The sequence below is a fragment of the Euleptes europaea genome, chromosome 1 (genome assembly GCF_029931775.1).
Source record: "Euleptes europaea isolate rEulEur1 chromosome 1, rEulEur1.hap1, whole genome shotgun sequence".
NCBI lineage: Eukaryota > Metazoa > Chordata > Lepidosauria > Squamata > Sphaerodactylidae > Euleptes > Euleptes europaea.
Genome location: NC_079312.1, coordinates 97,545,666 through 97,566,480, shown reverse-complemented (window position 1 = coordinate 97,566,480; position 20,815 = coordinate 97,545,666). Strand labels below are relative to the sequence as shown.

At 40.4% G+C, this 20,815-nt stretch overlaps 1 protein-coding gene across 3 annotated transcripts in view; it reads right to left on the bottom strand.

Moving 5' to 3' along the window:
- Positions 1 to 20,815, bottom strand: part of ARHGAP26 (Rho GTPase activating protein 26) — a 357,153-nt gene that overhangs the window by 215,218 nt on the left and 121,120 nt on the right. For all 3 annotated transcript variants that reach the window (XM_056851135.1, XM_056851143.1, XM_056851152.1), the window contains exon 10: positions 17,820 to 17,914. In XM_056851135.1, the coding sequence (XP_056707113.1) occupies positions 17,820 to 17,914 (95 nt within the window). The remainder of the gene's footprint in view (positions 1 to 17,819; positions 17,915 to 20,815) is intronic.

Here is a 20,815-nt window from a genome sequence, read left to right as displayed (position 1 = left end):
TTGAATCGGGACTCCATCAAAAAGCCCCGTCTCCGATCCTAATTAGTGGATCGGAATGCAGGCAACCCCCTGCTGCCATAGAAGAGCGGTTTCACTCCCAACCCCCTCCCGTGAGAGCTCTCGCCAAGGAGGAGGGTTGGTCGAAGTCCCGCCGGCTGAGGAGGACATCCATCGCCGTCAACGCCTCGAGGATAGAAGCTGTGATCTCCTCTACCTTACATCAAATATCGAACAAGTAAATAACAGAGAACCCCGTCTTCCAATCTCCATGTAAGTTACTTGAACTCCCTTTGCTTATTGAATCTGATTTAGGACGACTGGAACTTTTTAAAACACGATTAAAAAGATTGTTCAATTAGTAAAAATTGAATTAGCAGGCAAATAAAAACAACCTGAAAGACTTGAATGGCATCGATAGCTTCCAATCGGCGGCCGCAGTGTGAAGGGGAGGAGGAGTATTCCTTAGCTTTCGATTTCCCCGTTTGGCTATCTTGGAAGAGTCCTCCAGGCACGTACTCAGGAAGTGACCTTTCTAGGACTTGGAAATCAAAGAGGAGGGTCGAGCCGGATGTGCCTCACTCAGCGCAGCAACAAAATAGATCCTACCTTCTTCAATTAGAGAGTCACGAAAGGCTCACAACCTCGTATCTTCCTGTTCTGCCTAGCAACAGCACCAAAGCCAATAGACTCTCTTCATAACTCAGTAGCTTTCTAATATTGGATTGCCTGCTTACATTTATTTTTAGTCAGGGAAAAGGAGAAAAAGCCACAGAAAATCATGGAAATAAATTATCAGAAGATACAGGAAATGTTGGCTAAGCAAAATGAATTAATAAATGAATTAGTAAAGAAGAAGTTTGAACAGGTCTCCAAGCAACAAGATCAATCAGTTACACAAATGACTTTAATTATTACTCAGAAGTTTGCTGACATTATAAATGAGATCAAGGAAATAAAAGACCAAGTTATACAAATGAAAGATGGCATGGACAAGATGGAACTTTCAATTAAAAATAACACGGAAGATTTGAAAGGACTTTAAAAAGACATGAAATCCCAAGCACAACAAATTGAAGCAATACAACTCCAGGAACCACAAATGAAAGATCAATTAGCCATTTTGGATTTACAACAAAGAGAACGTAATTTACGCATACGCAATTTACTGGAAAGACTTGGGGGTACCAGAGAAGATATTATCAGATCACTGGCTGAAATATTTCATTTAAATGTACAAGAATTGAATGATGCAACAAACAAGATATATAGAATTCCTTTATCAACACGGGTACAGAAAACAAAAGCCAGAGAGATCTTGATCTCCTTCTTTGATATCAGGATGAAAAATATTATCATAAAATTCCAACTGGAGAATCAACTGAGTGTTGATGACACACCACTGATAATTCTCAAAGAATTCCACGTCACCTGATTGAAAAGAGAGCTATATATAAAGACTTTGTTGAATTGCTAAGAAATAAAGGAATAAAATACAGCTGGTTGCAACCACAAGGCCTTACCTTTACTTTCAAACAAATTAAACATGCTATCAATTCACTGGAAGATGTTGAAATTTTTTTGACAAGAAATAGTGAGCTGTCAACTCAAACTGTTGGAATACAAGAAGATTCAACAGCCCACGGAGCTCAGGGTATTGACTGTACCAGACAGGAGACCACTTCAAGAAAGCAAGCGAATGGTGATAGAAATTCCCGACAGAAGAAAAAGTATAAGAAGAAAGGCTGAGAAAGTTGGAAGAACACTAATTTGACTTTTAATACGGGAAAGGTGGGGGTGGAGGAAAAATATTATCAATATGATTTTTTATTTGGGATATATAAGGTTTTTCTTTTAATTCTTTTTAAGATTTATACAAATTATTTTGAGATGAACAACTGGAGGGAACAACTGGAGGGAATTATGTTAAATGAGATTTGTATCTCATTGTTTTTTAAATGTTTTTATTTTTCTTTCCTTCTTATTATTAACATTATATGACTATTGTTTAATGAAAGATACCAGATAAGGGGAAAGTTTAATATGAATATGATGAGTTATAATGAATTAGAATGTAAGAATGCAAAGGAGATTTTATATATTTTAGAGAGGGAGGAAGACGGAGGGGAAGTCAATTATTCTTAATCGTATACAAATATTGAAGACATATACCTAACATTTTTTTAAACTCTTTATTATTTCTTTATTGATACAGAGGATGTATGGTCAAATGATATGTAAGTTATTATTGAAAAATAATAAATATATATATATATTTAAAAAAACTAACCTGCGAGTCTTAACTCTACACCATTTTGATTCCTCGTGTCCAATTTCCCCAATAAAGTGTAAACATTTTTCAGTGTTATTTGTGCATCAGTTGTGTAGAAATAGTGTAAAAAAGACACACATTAAAACGGTGCAAAAAACAAAAGCAGGCTTAGAATGACAACATACAAAAGCAAAAAGAAATGAAAATGGCCATATTAATTCACTCCTAAACTGGCAGTCAAGGAAGACAATTTAAGAGGAAGGAAAAGTTGTGAAAAGTAATCTCCCAGTTGTTCTCCTGCCTTGGTTCACCTAAGGTTCTTTTAACAAAGGCAGCAAGCTATGTAATGACCCAGTGATCACTATTCAGGCCTGGTTATGGACAGAGACAGCCTTAGTCACCCTTGCTGACAACCTACAATGAGAGAAGATGACTGGGGAAGGCACTGGCAAACCACCCCGTAAACAAAGGTCTGCCTAGAAAACATCGGTATGTGACATCACCCCTGTCAGGAGCGGGCCTGTTCGGCTCCTCGGCTCCTCTGAGGTGTTATGACTTTCTCGCGGCTTCTCGCAGCTGCCTCGCTTTGTTGTTCTAACGGACACTTTTATCTCGTGCATTCCTCTCCCGTGGGAGACTGAGTTACTATGCCAACCTGCCATATCAGCTAGGCTAATATATATTACTGAATTGCGCCAGCCAGCCATTCTTGGATTAGTTAGTTTGCAAGTACTGTTAACCCGCTTGTTTTTTCTAATAAAGTCAACTTGCCTTAGGACTACCTGTCTGGGTTGTTGCTTTTGGGGATTCTTCGGGCCAAGGGCTTACAACCCCATGGGTGACACCCCAATGAGAAACAACCTACAATGAGAGGGAAGTTTTTCTTCCTCTCCCATAATACTAGAACGTGAGGTCATCTGTTGAAGCTGAAGGGTGACAGATTCAAAACAGATAAAAGGAAGTATTTTTTCACACAACACATAGTTAAATTGTGGAACTCCTTGCCCAAGGATGTGGTGATAGCTGCCAACTTGGAAGGTTTTAAGAGAGCAGTGGACATATTCATGGAGGAAAAGGGTATTCATGGCTATTAGTTAAAATGGATACTAGTCATGCTGCATACCTATTCTCTCTAGTATCCAGAGGAGCATGCCTATTATATTAGGAGCTGTGGAATACAGGCAGGATGGTTCTGCTCCAGTCGTCCTGATTGTGGGCTTCCTAGAGGCACCTGATTGACCACTGTGTGAACAGACTGCTAGACTTGATGGGCCTTGGTCTGATCCAGCAGGGCCTTTCTTATGTTCTTATGAGAAACATAAGATGGGGTGCAATGGTTAGAGTAGTGGATCTGAGATACACATGTCCAAGTCCCCACTCTGCCATAAATATTGCCAGGTGACCTGGGCAAGTTGAGTGTCTGTCTTTCTCATCACAACCTACTTCACAGGGCGCTTCCGGTGCTGGCGCTGGGCTGAGTGCCACGTCCTCCCAGGGGCTCCTGGGGAGAATCCAAGTTTGCGTGTAATTTGGGGTGTTTTACCGCACCCCAATCCAGCCCTTGCAAGTGGGCTGAGAAGCAGGAATTCCCTGCAGCCATATATGCGGTTTGATCTCCTGAATACTCCGAGGGAGCTTTATTAAGTCCCCCGGAGTTTCAGACGTTTGATCCCGTGGGCACGAAGGGATTGAAATCGCCAGTGCGCAACTTCGGCTTTAGACTCTACCCTCCAGCACCTTATAAACATCATAAGGACTACATCAAGATTAAAACCTCACCTCCAGACGCCCAAGTGAGTAGATAAGAATCCTTCGCTTTTCACTGGCGTTATCGAATAACAGGGGGTTGAAGAAAACATTCCTGGTAACCGTTTTGCTCCCTTAATTGAACTGGATGATTTTGCTGCATGAGATCCATCAGATAAAGCAGCAGGAGCCTTATCAAACTGATCAACTTAAACTAAAACAATGAGCTTGATTGATTGACGTAAGATCTGCCAATCCGACGCGTTCTTAAAGGAAGGGGAGGGAGAAACCTTTGAGAATTTGCTTGGGGTAAAAAAGGTCCTCCAGCCACGTTTTACAACAAAGAGGATTTCTTTACCGGAAGACTCTGTGCTTCCTTCAATATCCCTCTCTATTGTTCTACAAGCAAATCAACAGGAAGAAGGTCGTAGGACCGGAAATTCGTCTTACTCGTGTTACACCAAAACCATTCCTGAAGGTAATAACCATAGAGAAGAGACGATAGAAGGTCCGCGATGAGGCAACTCCTGGAATACTTCCTGGTTCTGCCGATCTAGAGCGTCTGGTAAAACTCGTTGGTATTTTCAACTTTAAAAAGTTATTTTAAGCTTAAATACTCACTTTTTCAACCCGAAAAAGATATTAAGCTGGTCAATGAAATATTCTCTATCAACTACATGTAATGGACTCCTGCTAGATGACCATCAATTTCTTAACTAAGTTACATATGTAAATGTCTGGAACCTCTCCCTGATCTGGCTAAATTCATAGCCCTGCCTTTATGAAATTAAAGGAAACTTTACAGAATTTAACCATTGGAAAAAAAGTGCAGGACATGCTTGCTAAACATTCTGAGGTGACAATTAAACAATTAAAACAGATATCAACACAGATGGCTCAACTGATTTCAATGATGATGACTCTTGACCAATCATCACAGGTATGTAATAAGAAGTTGGATCTGGTTACAGAAGACATAAAAGTCACGAAAACTCAAATGATGGCCACAAATACAAACATACAAGTAATGGATTCTTCTGTCCAAAAAGTCATGGAAGAATACAAGGATACAAAGAAGAAGACAGAAGTCCAAGAAGGTAACCAGCTGGTGACAAAGAGATCAGACATACAAGAAATGGACTTTTCATCTAAAAAAGTCATGGAAGGATGTGTGGATATAAGGAAGAAGAGAGCAGGTCAAGGAACACAGATTGAAGCCATGATGGAGATGAAGCCCAGAAAGAATTATTTTTGGATACGCACCCTGTCTGAGGAAATGAGAGAGAATAAAGAAATCCTGTTCCCATACCTGACTGACTTATTTCAGTTGCAGAAGGAAGTATTAGACCATGATTAAAGGACTGATTTAAATATGATTGCTGGATTGGAAGGCTTTGATAGTGTGGATGGGTGGCATGGCTATTAACGATGTAGTGGAATTAAGATTTAGACATCATTTTGGGATTATGTAAACAAGTCCTCCTTATATAGACTATCAATTGATATAAAGGTATACTGGAATATGTATTATTACTTTAAGGAAAATGTTGGAATGTACTAAGGATATTGGTTTTTTTCTCCTTTTTTATAAGGGGTGGACTTGTGATATGGATTTGGGATATGATTTACACTGAAATAAGATCGATTAAACAGGAAATATCCCTAAAATATTGGAGAGGATGTTGTTTAGTATGATTAAATTTATGTTATACTGGCTGCAATTTTATGCAGCCAAATGGAAAGGGACAAAGGTTTCAGAATAAAGGGATTAAATCATTTAGAACTGGTGGAGTTGGAGAAACTAGGGAAAAGGGGAGAATTGAAGGAATCATTGTGATAATATATAAGATCTGGGGAAAATGGAAGGTTACTTTTTACTCTGATCCAGAATGTAAAATTTTATATAACATGAAACTTTAGAATGAGATTAATACTAGGATCAGAATATGTTAACGAAGGATAATAACAATTCATTAAGAGGTAGATGGAGGTGATGGGGAAGTCGATTTATTTTTTATGTTTAATGGTAATCAAGACAACAATTAATGTAATTGTGATTGTGATATTATTTTTACATTGTTGTTAAAATTATGAAGAATTTATAGTTTTAAAAAACCAATAAAAATTTATATTAAAAAAAAACAACCTACTTCACAGGGCTATTTGTGAGGACACACACCACTGTGGGCTACTTTCTGGAAAAGCAGCTTTCAATACTATTGACCATGGCATCTTTCTTCACTGCCCTTCTGGGTTAGAGACACCACATTATGGTGGCTCTGCTAGTAACTGGATGATAGGTTCCAGAAGGTGGTACTGGGAAATTTTGGTCCACTCCAGAATTTGTATTATGGTGTGTTTACAGGAACCCGTCTTACCTGCTATTTGTTTAACAGCTACAAGAAACTGCTGGGACACGGTCACCAGGGCACACTGGGTTCAGTACAAAATGATATCCACATTGTCTTTCCCTTTCTTCTACCAAAGGTAAGCCTATCAAATCTGAGGCAATGTGTAAATTGGTTGAGGATGGCAAACTAAAATTTAATCCAAACACGATGGAGGTGGTGGGAAGTCCTTCTGAACTAAGGATAAGGGTACATCCTAGTTGAGATTGCTTCCATACCCCACTGCACAATATATCTGGTCCACAATTTGAACCTGGTTCTGATCCTTCAAGCAATATAAACGGCTCTCGGTGGGTTCCTAGACTCTATCTGAGGTGGTGGTTTTAGCCTTTATAACCATAAATGGTTTGGGAACAGACACCTGGAAGGCAGCCTTCTCCTATATAAACCTACCCAATTATTTAGACTATCACACAAGGCCAACTGCATGTTCTTTCATACCTTTAAAAAAAGGTAAAGGTCCCCTGTACAAGCACCAGATCATTCCTGACCCATGGGGGTGACGTCACATCCCGACGTTTTCTAGGCAGACTTTTGTTTATGGGGTGGTTTGCCAGTGCCTTCCCCAGTCATCTTCCCTTTACCCCCAGCAAGCTGGGTACTCATTTGACCGACCTCGGAAGGATGGAAGGCTGAGTCAACCTTGAGCCGGCTACCTAAAACCAACATCTGTCGACATCAAACTCAGGTCGTGAGCAGAGCTCGGACTGCAGTACTGCAGCTTACCACTCTGCGCCATGGGGCTCCCTTTCATACCCTACAGGGGCTATAATGATGGTATTTTATCTGAAGCTTCTAAGGCATGGATCTCTCTTTCCAAGGAGCTCCATACAGCACTTTCCCTCCTCATCAGAAAATGGGTAGCAGGTGAGTGGAGGCTGAGTATGGTATACTATTGTAATTTGTTCTTATTTGGTTATTGTGTTTGTATGTTTCAAGCATGATATAGTAGTTAATGTGTCATACACGATCTAGAAGACACAGATTCAAACCCCTATTCTGACATGAAACTTCCTGGATGATCTTGGGCCAGCCACAGTCTTTCAGCTTAATCTGCCTCAGGATTGGTATGAGGATAAAATACAGAATAGGAAAACAATGTTTGCTACCCTTTGGTTCTTGGGGAAAGGGTGAGATAAAAATGTACTAAATAAGTAACTAATTTTTCTTTGTTTTAAATTGGATTCATTTGTTTGGACTCTTTCTGCATTTTTAAGGTTTTATGGATTGGCAGTTACCAAGGGTGTTAGGGTTAGGGTCCCCATCAACTAGCAGATTCCGCAAAAAAAAAAAAAAAAAGACCGTCACTCTGCATGACAGAAAGCTGTAGTCATCATAAAATAAAACTGAGACTTCATTTTCTTTCAATATATTAAATTTCAAACATGTATTGACAAAGGACTAGAAAATGTCTTTGAAAACAATTTGACAAATTTAAGTAATCTACAGCTGTTGGAAACATAAATTCATTTAGGTCATCAAAACTGACTGGCATCTTGGGTTTTTTTTTTTTCAGACTGAAAGAGAGGGAGGGAGGGAGGGAGAAAATACAGCATTAACTACCCAGTCTAAACAGTTCATGGTTATGTAGACTTTTTTCTGATCAGCACATTATGTGCCTCTCTTTTCCCAACAAAAACCTGTGCTGTCAGCAGTGCTTTTAGCAAAAACACCTGAACTTAAAACAAATGAAAGCCGCAGGGAAGCCAGCTCTGAAGACTATTGACACAAGTAATGTCTCTGGTTGTCAAGAGAAATTTAACATCTATCCTAGAGAAGCAGAGAGCTGGCCATTGGCCTCTGCCCCTGGCTGGAAATAACAAAGAAGAAAAAGAGAAGGGGTTTAAGAATTCCAAACTCTAATCCTGTGACATTAGCAAAAGGCCATTCAGATGGAAAGGGACTCATAATTATATACACAAAGCAGCTCCCACAGTTTACCCAGCAAAGGACACAAGCTGTTACAACTTGCACCAGATCTAGATCTAAACAATCCAGACATTTTGCATGTTATTTCTGTTAATCTCTGTGTATAGAAAGTCACTTGACACTTATGGGATTAGCATTCTAGAAAAATAATCCTAGAGAAAACCACTTAACCTTTAACCTATTTGGAACACTGTGCAAAAATTAAACTGCTCCACTGAGCATTTTCTAGTTGCAGTAGCCCTCCCTAGAAAGACCACGTTCCCTTTCAGTTGATGAGCTCACACCACACATGCTCTTTGTAAACAGAAAGTGAGGTTAAGACAAACCTCTGCCTAACAAGCCAATGAAAGCAACTGGGTTTGGCCTGACGAATGTGGAAACAGAGGCTACAATAACGGAATTGCTAGTCTCACAATAAACATCGAGGAAGTGGTGGCATTTTAATTGGAACAATATAACCAGTTCTCATTTTTATCTTCCAAGCAATGTGTACTTCTCAATAGCACTACCTATAAACTGCAGCTACAAAGGAATGTTGTTAATGCAACTTTTTTACAAGACTGAATGCTAAATGTGAACAGGAGGGTTTCCAAGACCAGGAGAGCCAAGAGATAAAGGTTTTATGATCGGGTACGAAAGCTTGCCAAGCTCTATGATTTTTATCAGAATCCATAACTGGGTTCTCAGAAATGCTCACAAAGACTGCAGGGAGTACTACTACTCTTTCCTACTCTTTTGAACAGCAAAGGAGCCTTACTAATAAAGCTCTGCTTCCTCAGAGTGGATTTCAAAGCAATTTTCGAAATGAGCAGGCCAAAAGAAATTCTCGTTAGGCTACCAGTTCAGTTTTTTAAACGGAAGAAACCCATGATGCATACGCCGAGATGAGCATAAACTCTACCCGCTCCAAATCTCCAGGAATTTCCTACCCCAGAGCTGGCAACCCTATCAACTAGAAATAGCTTTCTGAAGTCTTCCAGAGAATTCTCAAAAATTCCACAAAGGAGCAGACATTCAAATTCTTCCCTGACAGCTGTTTGCTTTTCGCAGCAAGTGGTTGCTTTCCCCTTTACCATCTTTCTTTCCCTAGGGAGGGAGGGAAGTCAGTTGCCAGGGTCTCTCTGTTCCATTAACCCTTTTGTACTCACCACCCATCCCTCTTCCAAGGCTTGGAAGCCTCTGCGCTTCCAGTTGCCTTGTGACCTCTGCATCATTTCCCTTTCCCTATAATTTACTTGCAATTGGGGGGGGGGAGCTGCGCCTCGGGCATCTGTTAGACCCCAAAGCATCAGTAAGTTGTAGTATGTTTTTCTATCATTTGCTTCAGTAGCCAAATAATTAATAACCAGCTATTCATATTCCATAGTAAGGTAAAGGTCCCCTGTGCAAGCACCAGGTCATTCCTGACCCATGGGGTGACGTCACATCCCGACGTTTACAAGGCACTTTGTTTACAGGGTGGTTTGCCAGTGCCTTCCCCAGTCATCTTCCCTTTACCCCCAGCAAGCCGGGTACTCATTTTACCGACCTCAGAAGGATGGAAGGCTGAGTCAACCTTGAGCCGGCTACCTGAAACCAACTTCTGTTGGAATCGAACTCAGGTCGTGAGCAGAGCTTGGACTGCAGTACTGCAGCTTACCACTCTGAGCCACAGGGCTCTTTTCCCATAGCAGAAAAAGGCAGAGTAGAAGATATAGTAGAAAAACACAAAGTACAGTAGAAAAGACAAAGTATAGACATGCCTCCTAAAAAGCAATGAATAAAGCTTTCTATTTCTCTGTGTTAAGGCAGACTTCCCCAGGCACTGACCTTCCCCAGTAGACACCTCTGAGTGCTGAAAAGACTGCTGGGGTTTGAAGGAACCCATGTGTGTAAAAAGTCACACATCATTGGTGGCTGCAGTGAGGCGGCAGCAGTCAAAATCGCTGCTTTCCTTTATCAGCAAAGTCTCTTGCACCAGATGAAGCCTTCTTGTAAGGGTGCACTGGATTAACAGCACTGTCACTTATAGATCCTAGACATCTCCCAATATATTTTACAGTTGTATTTTTAGTTCCAGAGTCCATTACATTTCCCTATGAATCTTTCACACTGCATTTCATTTAGCGCCTACTGCTCTTACTTATGACAACTCATCTATAAACTTCCTACTCCCTACCGACAAGGAATGACCCACCACTTGGGAATTATCACTTGTGCATCTCTACAACCGGTACACAAGCGGAGGAAAACAGAGGGAGCAAAAAAGGGAGAATGAGTCCTAAGTTTACAGGGCATTAGCCACAACATGATAATTTCAAGATTTCATTCATCTATAAAGGTCACTGGAAATGTGACACAGCAAAAGAACAAGTACAGGTTGTCTTGCATTTGACCTGCACAAAACACATCCAACAGCAATGAAAAATGAATAAATAACAAAGCTGAAGAGCTGCAGATAGGATGGGAAGAAAAACACATATGGAGCAATCCTAAGCAGGTCTACTCAGAATCCTACTCAGGTGTATCCATTGGGACTTACCCCAGGAACATGTCCTCAGGATGGCCCTGTTATGTTTAGTCAACAGAAATCAATTTGCGTAGCCAGTTCAGAAGTCTAAGAAAGTGTTTTTGTACAATTCCTTTTTTTTTAACATTCCACTCAAATTGTACATTTTGACCAGCTCTATAGCGCTATCTTCTATGCAAGTTTCACACTACTGAACTCAAGTGATGCAACTTCAATTTGGGACAAAACTCATATGCAACAAGCTAGGTCAGTATCTCAAAATTAGTGCAATAGCTGGAACAAATCTCATAATGTATCACCAAAAGAAACTGGTTCCTTCCAGAACATGGGTATTCTTTGCTACAGTTACAGGTTTAGTTACAGATATGAATGGGACATACAGCTTTAGCAGGACAAAGGCCCTTTGTAGGGGAGTTCAGGCAGAATAATTTATCCCTTGACCCATTCCCAATCTCTTAACCTTGACTATCATGAAGTTGCATTTATCTTGAAAGCCCAGTAAGTACCAACTACAAAAGCTGAAGATCATGAAAAAGATACTGAGTACTCATGAAGCAAACACCCTTTCAATGTGATCATAAATGGAGAGCATCAGTCCTGAACATGCAAAAAAATTGGTTGCTTTTTTCGTATCCTCAAAACTTTCATGGTAATGGCACATGCACTTTTTTGCACCTTTCCACACTTGACCATGGCCTTTCTAACAATTCACCCCATCTAAAAGAAAAAAATAACCATTTTCAAAAGATGTACTTCAAAAGAAGAGTTGGTTTTTAAACTCCACTTTTCTCTACCATAGGGAGTCTCAAAGCTGCTTACAATCGCAATCCCTTCCTCTCCCCACAACAGGCACTTGTCAGACAGGTGGGGCATTTCCTCAAGTTTGAGGGGTTGTGGCTGCATTGCCTGTAGTTCTAGTACTTCAGCCTTGCCCATTTTGCCTGAAAGACTGACAAAATCTGAACATATTCCTGTTAATCCAGTATTGTTTGGGGCATTCTTGCACTTCCACTGGAGAACTGTAGTTCGCTCCAGTAAAGTCTGTGCAAACATCAACCTGATAAATAACATTGACTGTGCAGATGCCAAAGAGCACTTTGTATATTCCAGTGCTGTGAGCTGGGAGCTGTAGTTTTATCCAATAACTTCTGGACATTTTCCAGTATGATGAATACCACTGACTAATGCCATAGAGTGTATCATTACAGAAGTAGCAAATATTACTGAAATGTACCTGATTTTAAGTGATTCATAACCTGGTCAAGATGACCCAGAGGCGTATGTAATCCAGCAAGCTGACAAATGGTAAGAATGTACCACAAGCGGCTACCTAGCTATTCACCATGCTGGATATAAAACTACATTACTTGTGGTTATTTTCAAACAAGTCATCAATTCAATGGTGTGAATTACTTAAGAGGGGTGTGCATTCAGGTATTTCCAATCCAAAATGGTACCCAAAAAATCCGCTGTTCAGTTTCAGATCTAAAATACCTGCTCTGACACTAAACAGGACATTTCAGCCACCGTCTGGACAGCAAATATCCAAATACCTAGTCCTATTATTTGGCTTAAGAAAAAAATGATATTGTGAACAATGGTAAACTCAGTTTTTGACCACCTTATTTGCAAAAGATGAATCATTTTCAATACTAGCTGGGGTATGTGTAGCTTGGGTATTCATGTATCTGGAGATACAATTGTTAAATTAGGCAGCCAGAGAAAAGTGAAAAGATGGGCCCAGCTGCAGCCCAGCAAAGGGCAGGGCGGCCTGCGTAGAAGGAGTGTGTGCAGGCTCACACGCCCCTCCCAGGTTGCCTGCTCTCAGCCGGGTTGAGGGACCTCTGTCCCTACTGGGTGCACACCACTGGCACCAAGCTGACAAGACCAGTCTCCTCCCGGCTGGAGATCTCCTGCTATTACAACCGATCTCCATCTGATAGAGATCAGTTCACCTGGAGAAAATGGCCTCCTCAGGCTCCACACTAAAAATCTCCCGCTGGTGGCAAAGAGGGACCTGGCAACCCTAAGAGCTCAAATTTATTTCCTAAAGAATATGAACATTTTCACGCTCCTTGCACATGAGCTGCCTGAGTACATTGATTCAGATTTACTCAGAATGCTTAAATGGACCAAATATCACTTGGTATGAAAAATATAACAAAAGCGATTCACATTAATTAGGAAAGAAGGAAAGGGACCACCACACACACCTCCTGCTTGCCTAGATCACTGGCATCGCTAAGTTCCACTTTAGCTCAACACAGGTTCCCTAAGTGTAACATCTGTGGCACTGTTTATTTTCTAGGCCAACTTAATCAGATACTGCATACACGGCCGCCACCTACAGGCTGAACCATTACCCCTCAAATGTTGATTTCTGATTTAATTTATAAATAATTTCACTGTCTAATTCCCTGCTTAAATAGAAGTGGCAAGCCTTGTTAACGTTTTCTCAGCAAGGTTGTAAGGGGGTCTGTTGCAACAGAGACAACATTGGGTTTGCAGAAAGGCTTTCATGCGAAGAAAAATGCCACGTGCCACAAGGCAGAGAAATGAATAATGCCTAGATTTATGAAGATGACATGATTGGCGAGCTGTTCACATTCTTCTGCCACAAGCACATATTGGTGCTTCAGTTTGGTATTCCCTAAGTATGCAAACCGATAAAACAGAATGGACTCTGCTGATCCCACTATTCCATTTTACTACCAACTGATTTATCTTCCCTGAACCCCCTTATGCCCCACAACTCACTTTACTGACAAATAACCAAACAACAGAAGCAAAAACAACAACAACAACAAAATTCCTTGCACACTCTGCAGATAGTAGTCTTAGCTGTGTTATGATTTTGTGGTTCTAAGGGCAAGGGAAGGAGCAGAGAGGGGGAAAGGGGAAACAGATGCCCACAGACACCCAAGTGGAGTAAAAAAGGCCACAGCATTATTGATTGCAGCAGGAGCACTGGAGTGGCATAGGGCAAAGATCCAGTAAACCCACCTGCCAACTGATGAAACCCATCCTGCTCACTGGGGGTAAACCTGGAATGGCAATTCCGGTGGACCCACATGGATGAAAGCCTCTGAGTGGTCCCCTTGCTACCTGAGCCGAGAGGCCGTGGCTCAGTGGTAGAGCATCTGCTTGGCATGAAGAAGGTCCCAGGTTCAATCCCCGGCATCTCCAGTTAAAGGAACTAGGCAACTAGGTGATGTGAAAGACCCCCTGCCTGAGACCATGGAGAGTCGCTGCTGGTCTGAGTAGACAACACTGACCTTGATGGACCATGGGTCTGATACAATATAAGGCAGCTTCATGTGTTCATGTGAGCGTGGAGTCAGGAAACAGCTCTCAAGCTGGGCACTTGGCCGGAGGGCCCTACCCCCAAGATCCCTTAAAAGGGTCCCCACCTGGGGGAGGCAGGCACACAAGCATGGACTCCCCTCCCCCACAATGAATCTGGCCCACTGCCTGAATCCACCCTATTTAGGCATACTGATTGGAGAAGAAATGAAAATGGAAAACACTAAAAAATTGATTTTGTTTGACTGTCATATTCACTTGCTTTCCAAAAGATATGTAATGCAAACTTTAAAAAAAAGGAGTGAAAAGGCAGATAGTAATCAACTAAAATGACCTGTTTAATCAGTACAGTCAACCCCGTCCCCCCGTCCCCTTTTGAAATCTTTATTATATTCCTGACAAGTTCCCCCAAGGGCCTAAAAACTTTTAACAAAATGCAAAAAGGATATTAATGCTTCCAATATTATCATCATTTTACAAGGACAGCTATTTAAAAACTTGTGCCAAAGTACTGGCAGGAACAAAAATCCGAAGAGTTAAAATAAATTCTAAATAACAAAGCACTAATAAAGAACGAAATAAATGCAAAGTAGGATGAAGCAAAATGTAAGAGGACTTCAATTTGGTCCCATTAATTATTTATTTTGAAGGAAACATCATTGCTCTGCCACTGGAAAGAGGAACAGGTAAGAGATATAACATAAAATCAAGCATCGAGCTGTCCGAAAGGGGCATTTATGAGCACCTGTACACTTTCACACTGTTGCTCATTAACTGCATACATTTCAAACCCCATGTGTGAGAGGATTTTATGGTACCAATGCTGACAGGCAGCAAGGAATCACTGAAGCCATCTGTCTATTTCCCCCCTGGAGTGTTAATCCTACTGGTCACACAGAACACAAAACAGGGCAACTAAATCAAGATCAGCTATGTCCTGGTCTGGCACCATCTCTCCCCACTTCTCCTACTCTTATTTTACTCCAGGTGCCAGCTCATTTCATCCTTTCTCTCAGTTTGACTACATCAGTACAAATTCTGTTAGGCGTCACCCAGCAAGTGAAATGACTGAAAAAGCATGCCAACTTCTGTTACCAAATGAACGACAGATTCTACTGCTAGAGTAAAAATTCTTTACCAGGGACCTCTACTGGCGCTCCAGCCACACAACCACTAATCCGAATACTGTGCTCTCACTGTTCTTGAATGACAGATTGGATAAGTTCAATATAAGACTGCCATTATTTCTCCATCAGGTTCAAGTTTCCTTACTAAAGAACATTTGAAAGATATGGAAATTCTTATTAAATAATTCAAGCTATGATAAATAGGGTTTACTTAAAATGAGGTACCTACAGGGTCTGAATGAAAAGTTTGAGATTTTTAAAATTAAAACTAAAAGCTTAATTAAATGCTTGGTTTTGTTTGAGATTTAAATCAGAGGAAAGTAACTCTTTCCCCCAAGTCAATATCATTAGTAGGGCTGTCAACCTCCAGGAAGGGGTTGGAGATCTCCTGGGATCTTCAGACAACAGTGTAAGGACCCTGTCCTCTCCTCAGTTGAGAAACCCCAATTTGATCCCCAATCTCCTATTAGTTGTTTCAAAGGGCACTCCCTTCGAAGTCTAAGTGCAATGGGGACCCCGGGGATAACTTTCAGGGCCTTCTATATCCAGAGCACATTCCATCATGGAGGCACAATGTCACTGATATGCATAAAGCATTTATATATCCCCAGCTCCAAGGCATGAATAATACAATTATATCCCTGCATGCATAATACACAATTGTTATCCCCAGTGGGATGGCGTGGTGGAGGAGCGCAGAGCCACGCCGCTGCCTCCACCTGCTGCTGGACCCCGCACCTCTCTCTCTCCCCGGCGGATCACCTTAACGGTCCATGTGTTCAGTTTTTTGAACACGCTAACAAAAGGCACACTATAGGGGAGGGACAAACAATTTCAGAAATACCCATGCGTTAATGGCCGTGAAGAGCCTTCGATACATCTTTCTCTAGATTTGATGCACCTGTTTGGGGTAAGGGTTTAGCAACTAGACACCTGTATTGTGAGAAGGGAGCAACAGAAAACCACTTATCACCCCACCCTATTAAGAAAAAAATGTGTCTTAGGCTGCATTCAGACATCATAACAAGCCCTAATTGCATCACGATTTGTGCATGATCACAGCTTCTTGACATGCTTGCTTAAATCTGCCTCACTTCATCCCTTTTCTTCATGTGAGAGCCTGACTTGAAACAGTCTGATTCCCTATAATGTGACATCTGAACACGTTAGTGTGTTTCAATGATATAATAAAGAAAAGTCCCCAAACTATTGCTTTTTTAAAAGTAGCCTTATTTGCAGAAAGAAAGCCACTAGTATTCAGCCCTTAAATAATCTGCCAAAGACTTATGATATTATGAATATACATTCAAACTAACAGATGATCAAAATATGCCTTTTAGATTTCCTGTTAATGCTGCTATTCTCAGTCATGCAAACAATCTGTGAACAGACAGATATTAAAGTACAAAATCTAAGAGAACAATACAGAAGTTTAAGGAACTTCAAAATGATTTCCTACACACTGGATTAAATTTCTGGGACTGAAATTTGATAGAGAAATTTTGCCTGAAATAGTGGGTCTAGATATTATTATCACAATTCACTCCACTCACATTAATTATACAAGACAAGCTTCTATCATATATTGTCTATTACAGAATAATAGATTAATTCTATCTGTGCACTTAGTTCAGGCAATTTTTTTTAACCAGCCAACCACTTTAAAGCAAAATCTTTCCACTTAATTCTCCAACATGCTCATACTAATAGCTAAACTACATGTAACAATTGTCTCCAGATTAAGATCAGGACCATGGCATGTAGAGAAAGGGGACTTCAGTCCCCCCTCCCCCCACGAAGATGTTTGCCTGATTTCTAACAGTCTTGGAGAGCTGTTATAACCCTCTTGGCAAATGTAGCCCATTGGTGCATGTGCAGCCCCCAGTGAAGCACAGAGAAGTTTCCCAGGGCTATCCGCAAGAAAACTGTGCGGATAGAAATTTTAAGCTCTCTCTCCCTATTACTATTAACTGGAACCAAATATTGGAACATACTTCGCCAGTACTTAAAGATTTCCTCTGGGTACCAGTTTGTTTCTATTTGTCCCATAAACCAAGATATTTTCCTGAGATCCTACTATGACTGCCTCTGCCTTCAGAAGTGGGATGGGTAGTTATGAGAGACAGCATCTTCCCTGGCAGTCCCCAAACTCTGGAATGCTTGCTATGCATATTTATCAGGAGCTACATAGTTATATTTGGACACCAATAAGAAATAATACTTAAGTAGCATCTAGTTGATGCTAATTTCTGTTTTATTTATTTCATATTTATGTATTGGCTAGATATGCTTCTTTTATTTATTACACTCTTTCTTGAAATGGATCATTTTTAATCATTTGTTGTTAGTTTAATTAGAGATGTATGTGGTGAACAGGTGGGATACAAGTAATTGTTTAATTTGTTAAGTAGTAGGTGACATTTTTTGTGTTTTAATTGGTTTTAAGTGAATGTGTGTAATTCAAGGAACAGAAATTTGTTCTCCTTGGATTTATTGAGGTAAAGTCAAGAAAGATACGCATAACTCACCTATCCACTGCTTCTACATCAAAACAAAACCTCTTCTCTATGGAATCAGTTTTCCGACGTGTGCAAGATTTGAGGAGAATGGCTTCATCTTCTCCCTGGCAGAAAAGCAACAATCAGGACATTGGGGAAAAAAATCACACAGGAGTAACAGCCTTGTTCTAAATCCCAGTTCAGTTAATTGTATCAATCAATAACTTTAATACAGTCCAAGACCAGCAAATAAAAAATATACATAATAAAAGGCTAACGACTATATACACCAATAAATACTTGTCAAAAATAGTCATTCACTCATAGGAGAGCCGTTAAGAACATGATTTTAAAATGAGGTACATAATTACAGTCAATATGAATACAGAATTGCTCATCCATTAAGTTCAACCAATGCTCGCCTAGTCTTCATAGCTCGCCATCCAAATTTGGCCACTTTAAAGGTTAGCTCCCTATCCTTATCTGAGAGCATGTTAAAAAGACGGGTTGCTCTAGATCTCCCTGGGTAACCAGCTATTATAGAGGAAATGGCTTCTCGTATCTTGCTATAATTTTTACAGTCAAACATAACATGATCAAGGGTCTCTATACTCTCATCAGAACAAAGGCATAAACGTTCACCATAGGGTAGCTTTTTATATCTCCCTTCCGATATAGCTGAAGGAAGAGCATTACAGCGCATCAATGTAAAGGCCCTCCTATGTTAATTGTATAAGTAATGAAGGTACCGAATAACGAAATAAAGGTTTCACTAAAACCAGCAAACTATCCTTTATAAAATTACAAATTTTTATCGTGAATATCTCTCAACCTTAAAACTGATGAAGTAGACTTTTGCCTATGGCAGCTAATACCACAGTAAATGTGTTAGTCTTAAAGGGTTCTGAATTTATATTTATTACATCACTTATACTCCATTTTTCCTCATGGTTCAATTAGCACGGTTTCTATTTGGAGACTGGGTTTTGCAAGTTTGCCATAAATCTTTTACAAAGAATTTTGTGTGGCACACGCAATAGCCTGCAGCTGCAAACCACAGACATTTAAAGCCATTATAAGCCACACTGCCTTTATTCAGGGAACAGAAACCTCCTCATAAGGATTCTACTGGAAGAGAGGGACTGGGGCCTTGGGCTTCTTCCATACAGTGAAAAGGTGCAGAGGTCTTTAGCCTTACAGGGCAAAGGACGTCTCCTTCCTTTCTTATTCACTCTGCTCCTTCGTCTCTCAATGACAGCAGTGGGGAAAGAGACACGGATTGAGAAACACAAGCCCAAGGGATTGTTAATTCCCTTGCTAGAATTCTAGGAGTAAATTATTGTCTTAGCAGGACTCCAAATATCAACTATTTTCTTAACTCATTTATCCTATCATTCGTTTGTAAGCAATGGATCTGGGACCTTGCCCTTCAATCCAACAGGACCTGGTTGCAGCGGTACCCTACTTCAATGCACCATACAAAGATTTTTTTGTCAGCAGGCTATCTCATTGCCTTAGAGATTCCTAAGTACCGGAGAATCTTCACTTTGGCACATTTCAATGTTTTGTCCCCAGCTTTTCTGGAAGGCAGATATCTTCACATTCCTTATTCCCAAACGGTTTGCCCTTGTCAAACGGGAAAGGTTGAGACAGTCACATATTATTACACTGTCCCTACTATAATCATATACATTCCCAATATATTATGCCAATTTTAATAAATTCCCCAGAAAGAGCAGAGCCATGTTACACTTTCCTCCTCCTTAAGACTCTTCTAAAGAAATTACTTGTAATGTAATAAAATTTTATGAAAGCAGATGGTTGAGTCCTCAAACAACTAACCCCCCTCTATTGTGAAATGTATGTGAAAATGATGGATTATAATGGCACATAGAAGTCTTTTCTGTTGATCTTGCTTTTGTACATGTAATTTTATTGTTTTTATTCATTGCTTTTGAGTTTATTTTGTATCAAAATAAACTGAACCATTATTTGTTTTATCCCTGCTATCTTATGAGCAGTAAAATAAAAGGTAGAACAAATGTAGAATCTTTAGTTTTATACATTTACATTTATGTTACATTATTGTGACCGTGCTTCACATTTTGCATGAAAGCTGATACTGATTCATTTACTCTACCTTAGAATCATAGAGTTGGAAGGGATCTCCAGGGTCATCTAGTCCAACCCTCTGCACAGTGCAGGAAATTCACAACTACCTCTCCCTCACACACCCCAGTGACCCCTACTTCATGCCCAGAAGATGGCAAAAAACAAAAGAGGGCAAAAAAAGAGAGGAAAATTGCTTCCCGACTCCAAAGTGGTGATCGGCACTACCCTGGGCATGCAAGAAAGGGCCACGAGAGCCAAACATTGACGCAACCCTTCCTGCCCTCCCTCTCATGATCTGCCTAAGTTCATAGAATCAGCACTGCTGTCACATGGCCATCTAGCCTCCGCTTAAAAACCTCTGAAGAAGGAGAGCCCACCACCTCCTGAAGAAGGTGGTTCCAATAATGTGCTCATTTTCAGGACACAGACCTAACTATTATTCACTGTAGATCATCACTGGAGGGGGGGAGTTTCTTAGCTTTTGTAGTACAATAAATGAATGAAAAGCTTTGGTACAAATGGAGATTAACACTTGATTGCTTAAACATGTCAGGGCTTTTTCAGCTCCTTTTTTTGACTGGATCACTGTTTGCCTTTGGTGACCTAATCATGTGAGGATTATATCATGAAAGATTTTATAAAGCACCCTGTGGCAGGATCAGACATGTTTTGAACTTGCAGCGGAACCTTGACACAACCATGCCATAATGTCAGAAATGTTCCATGCTGAAAACAAACCAAAAGAAACAAAAAGTATATATAAGCACAATACCATGTGAGGATCAGCCCATGACAAATATGGAAAATTCTCCAAACCCTAATTCTCATACATGGACAATCACCATATATCCTATATAGCTGCCATGAGCCAAGAGAAAAAGCAGGGTATAAATATTTTAATATAATAAATCCGG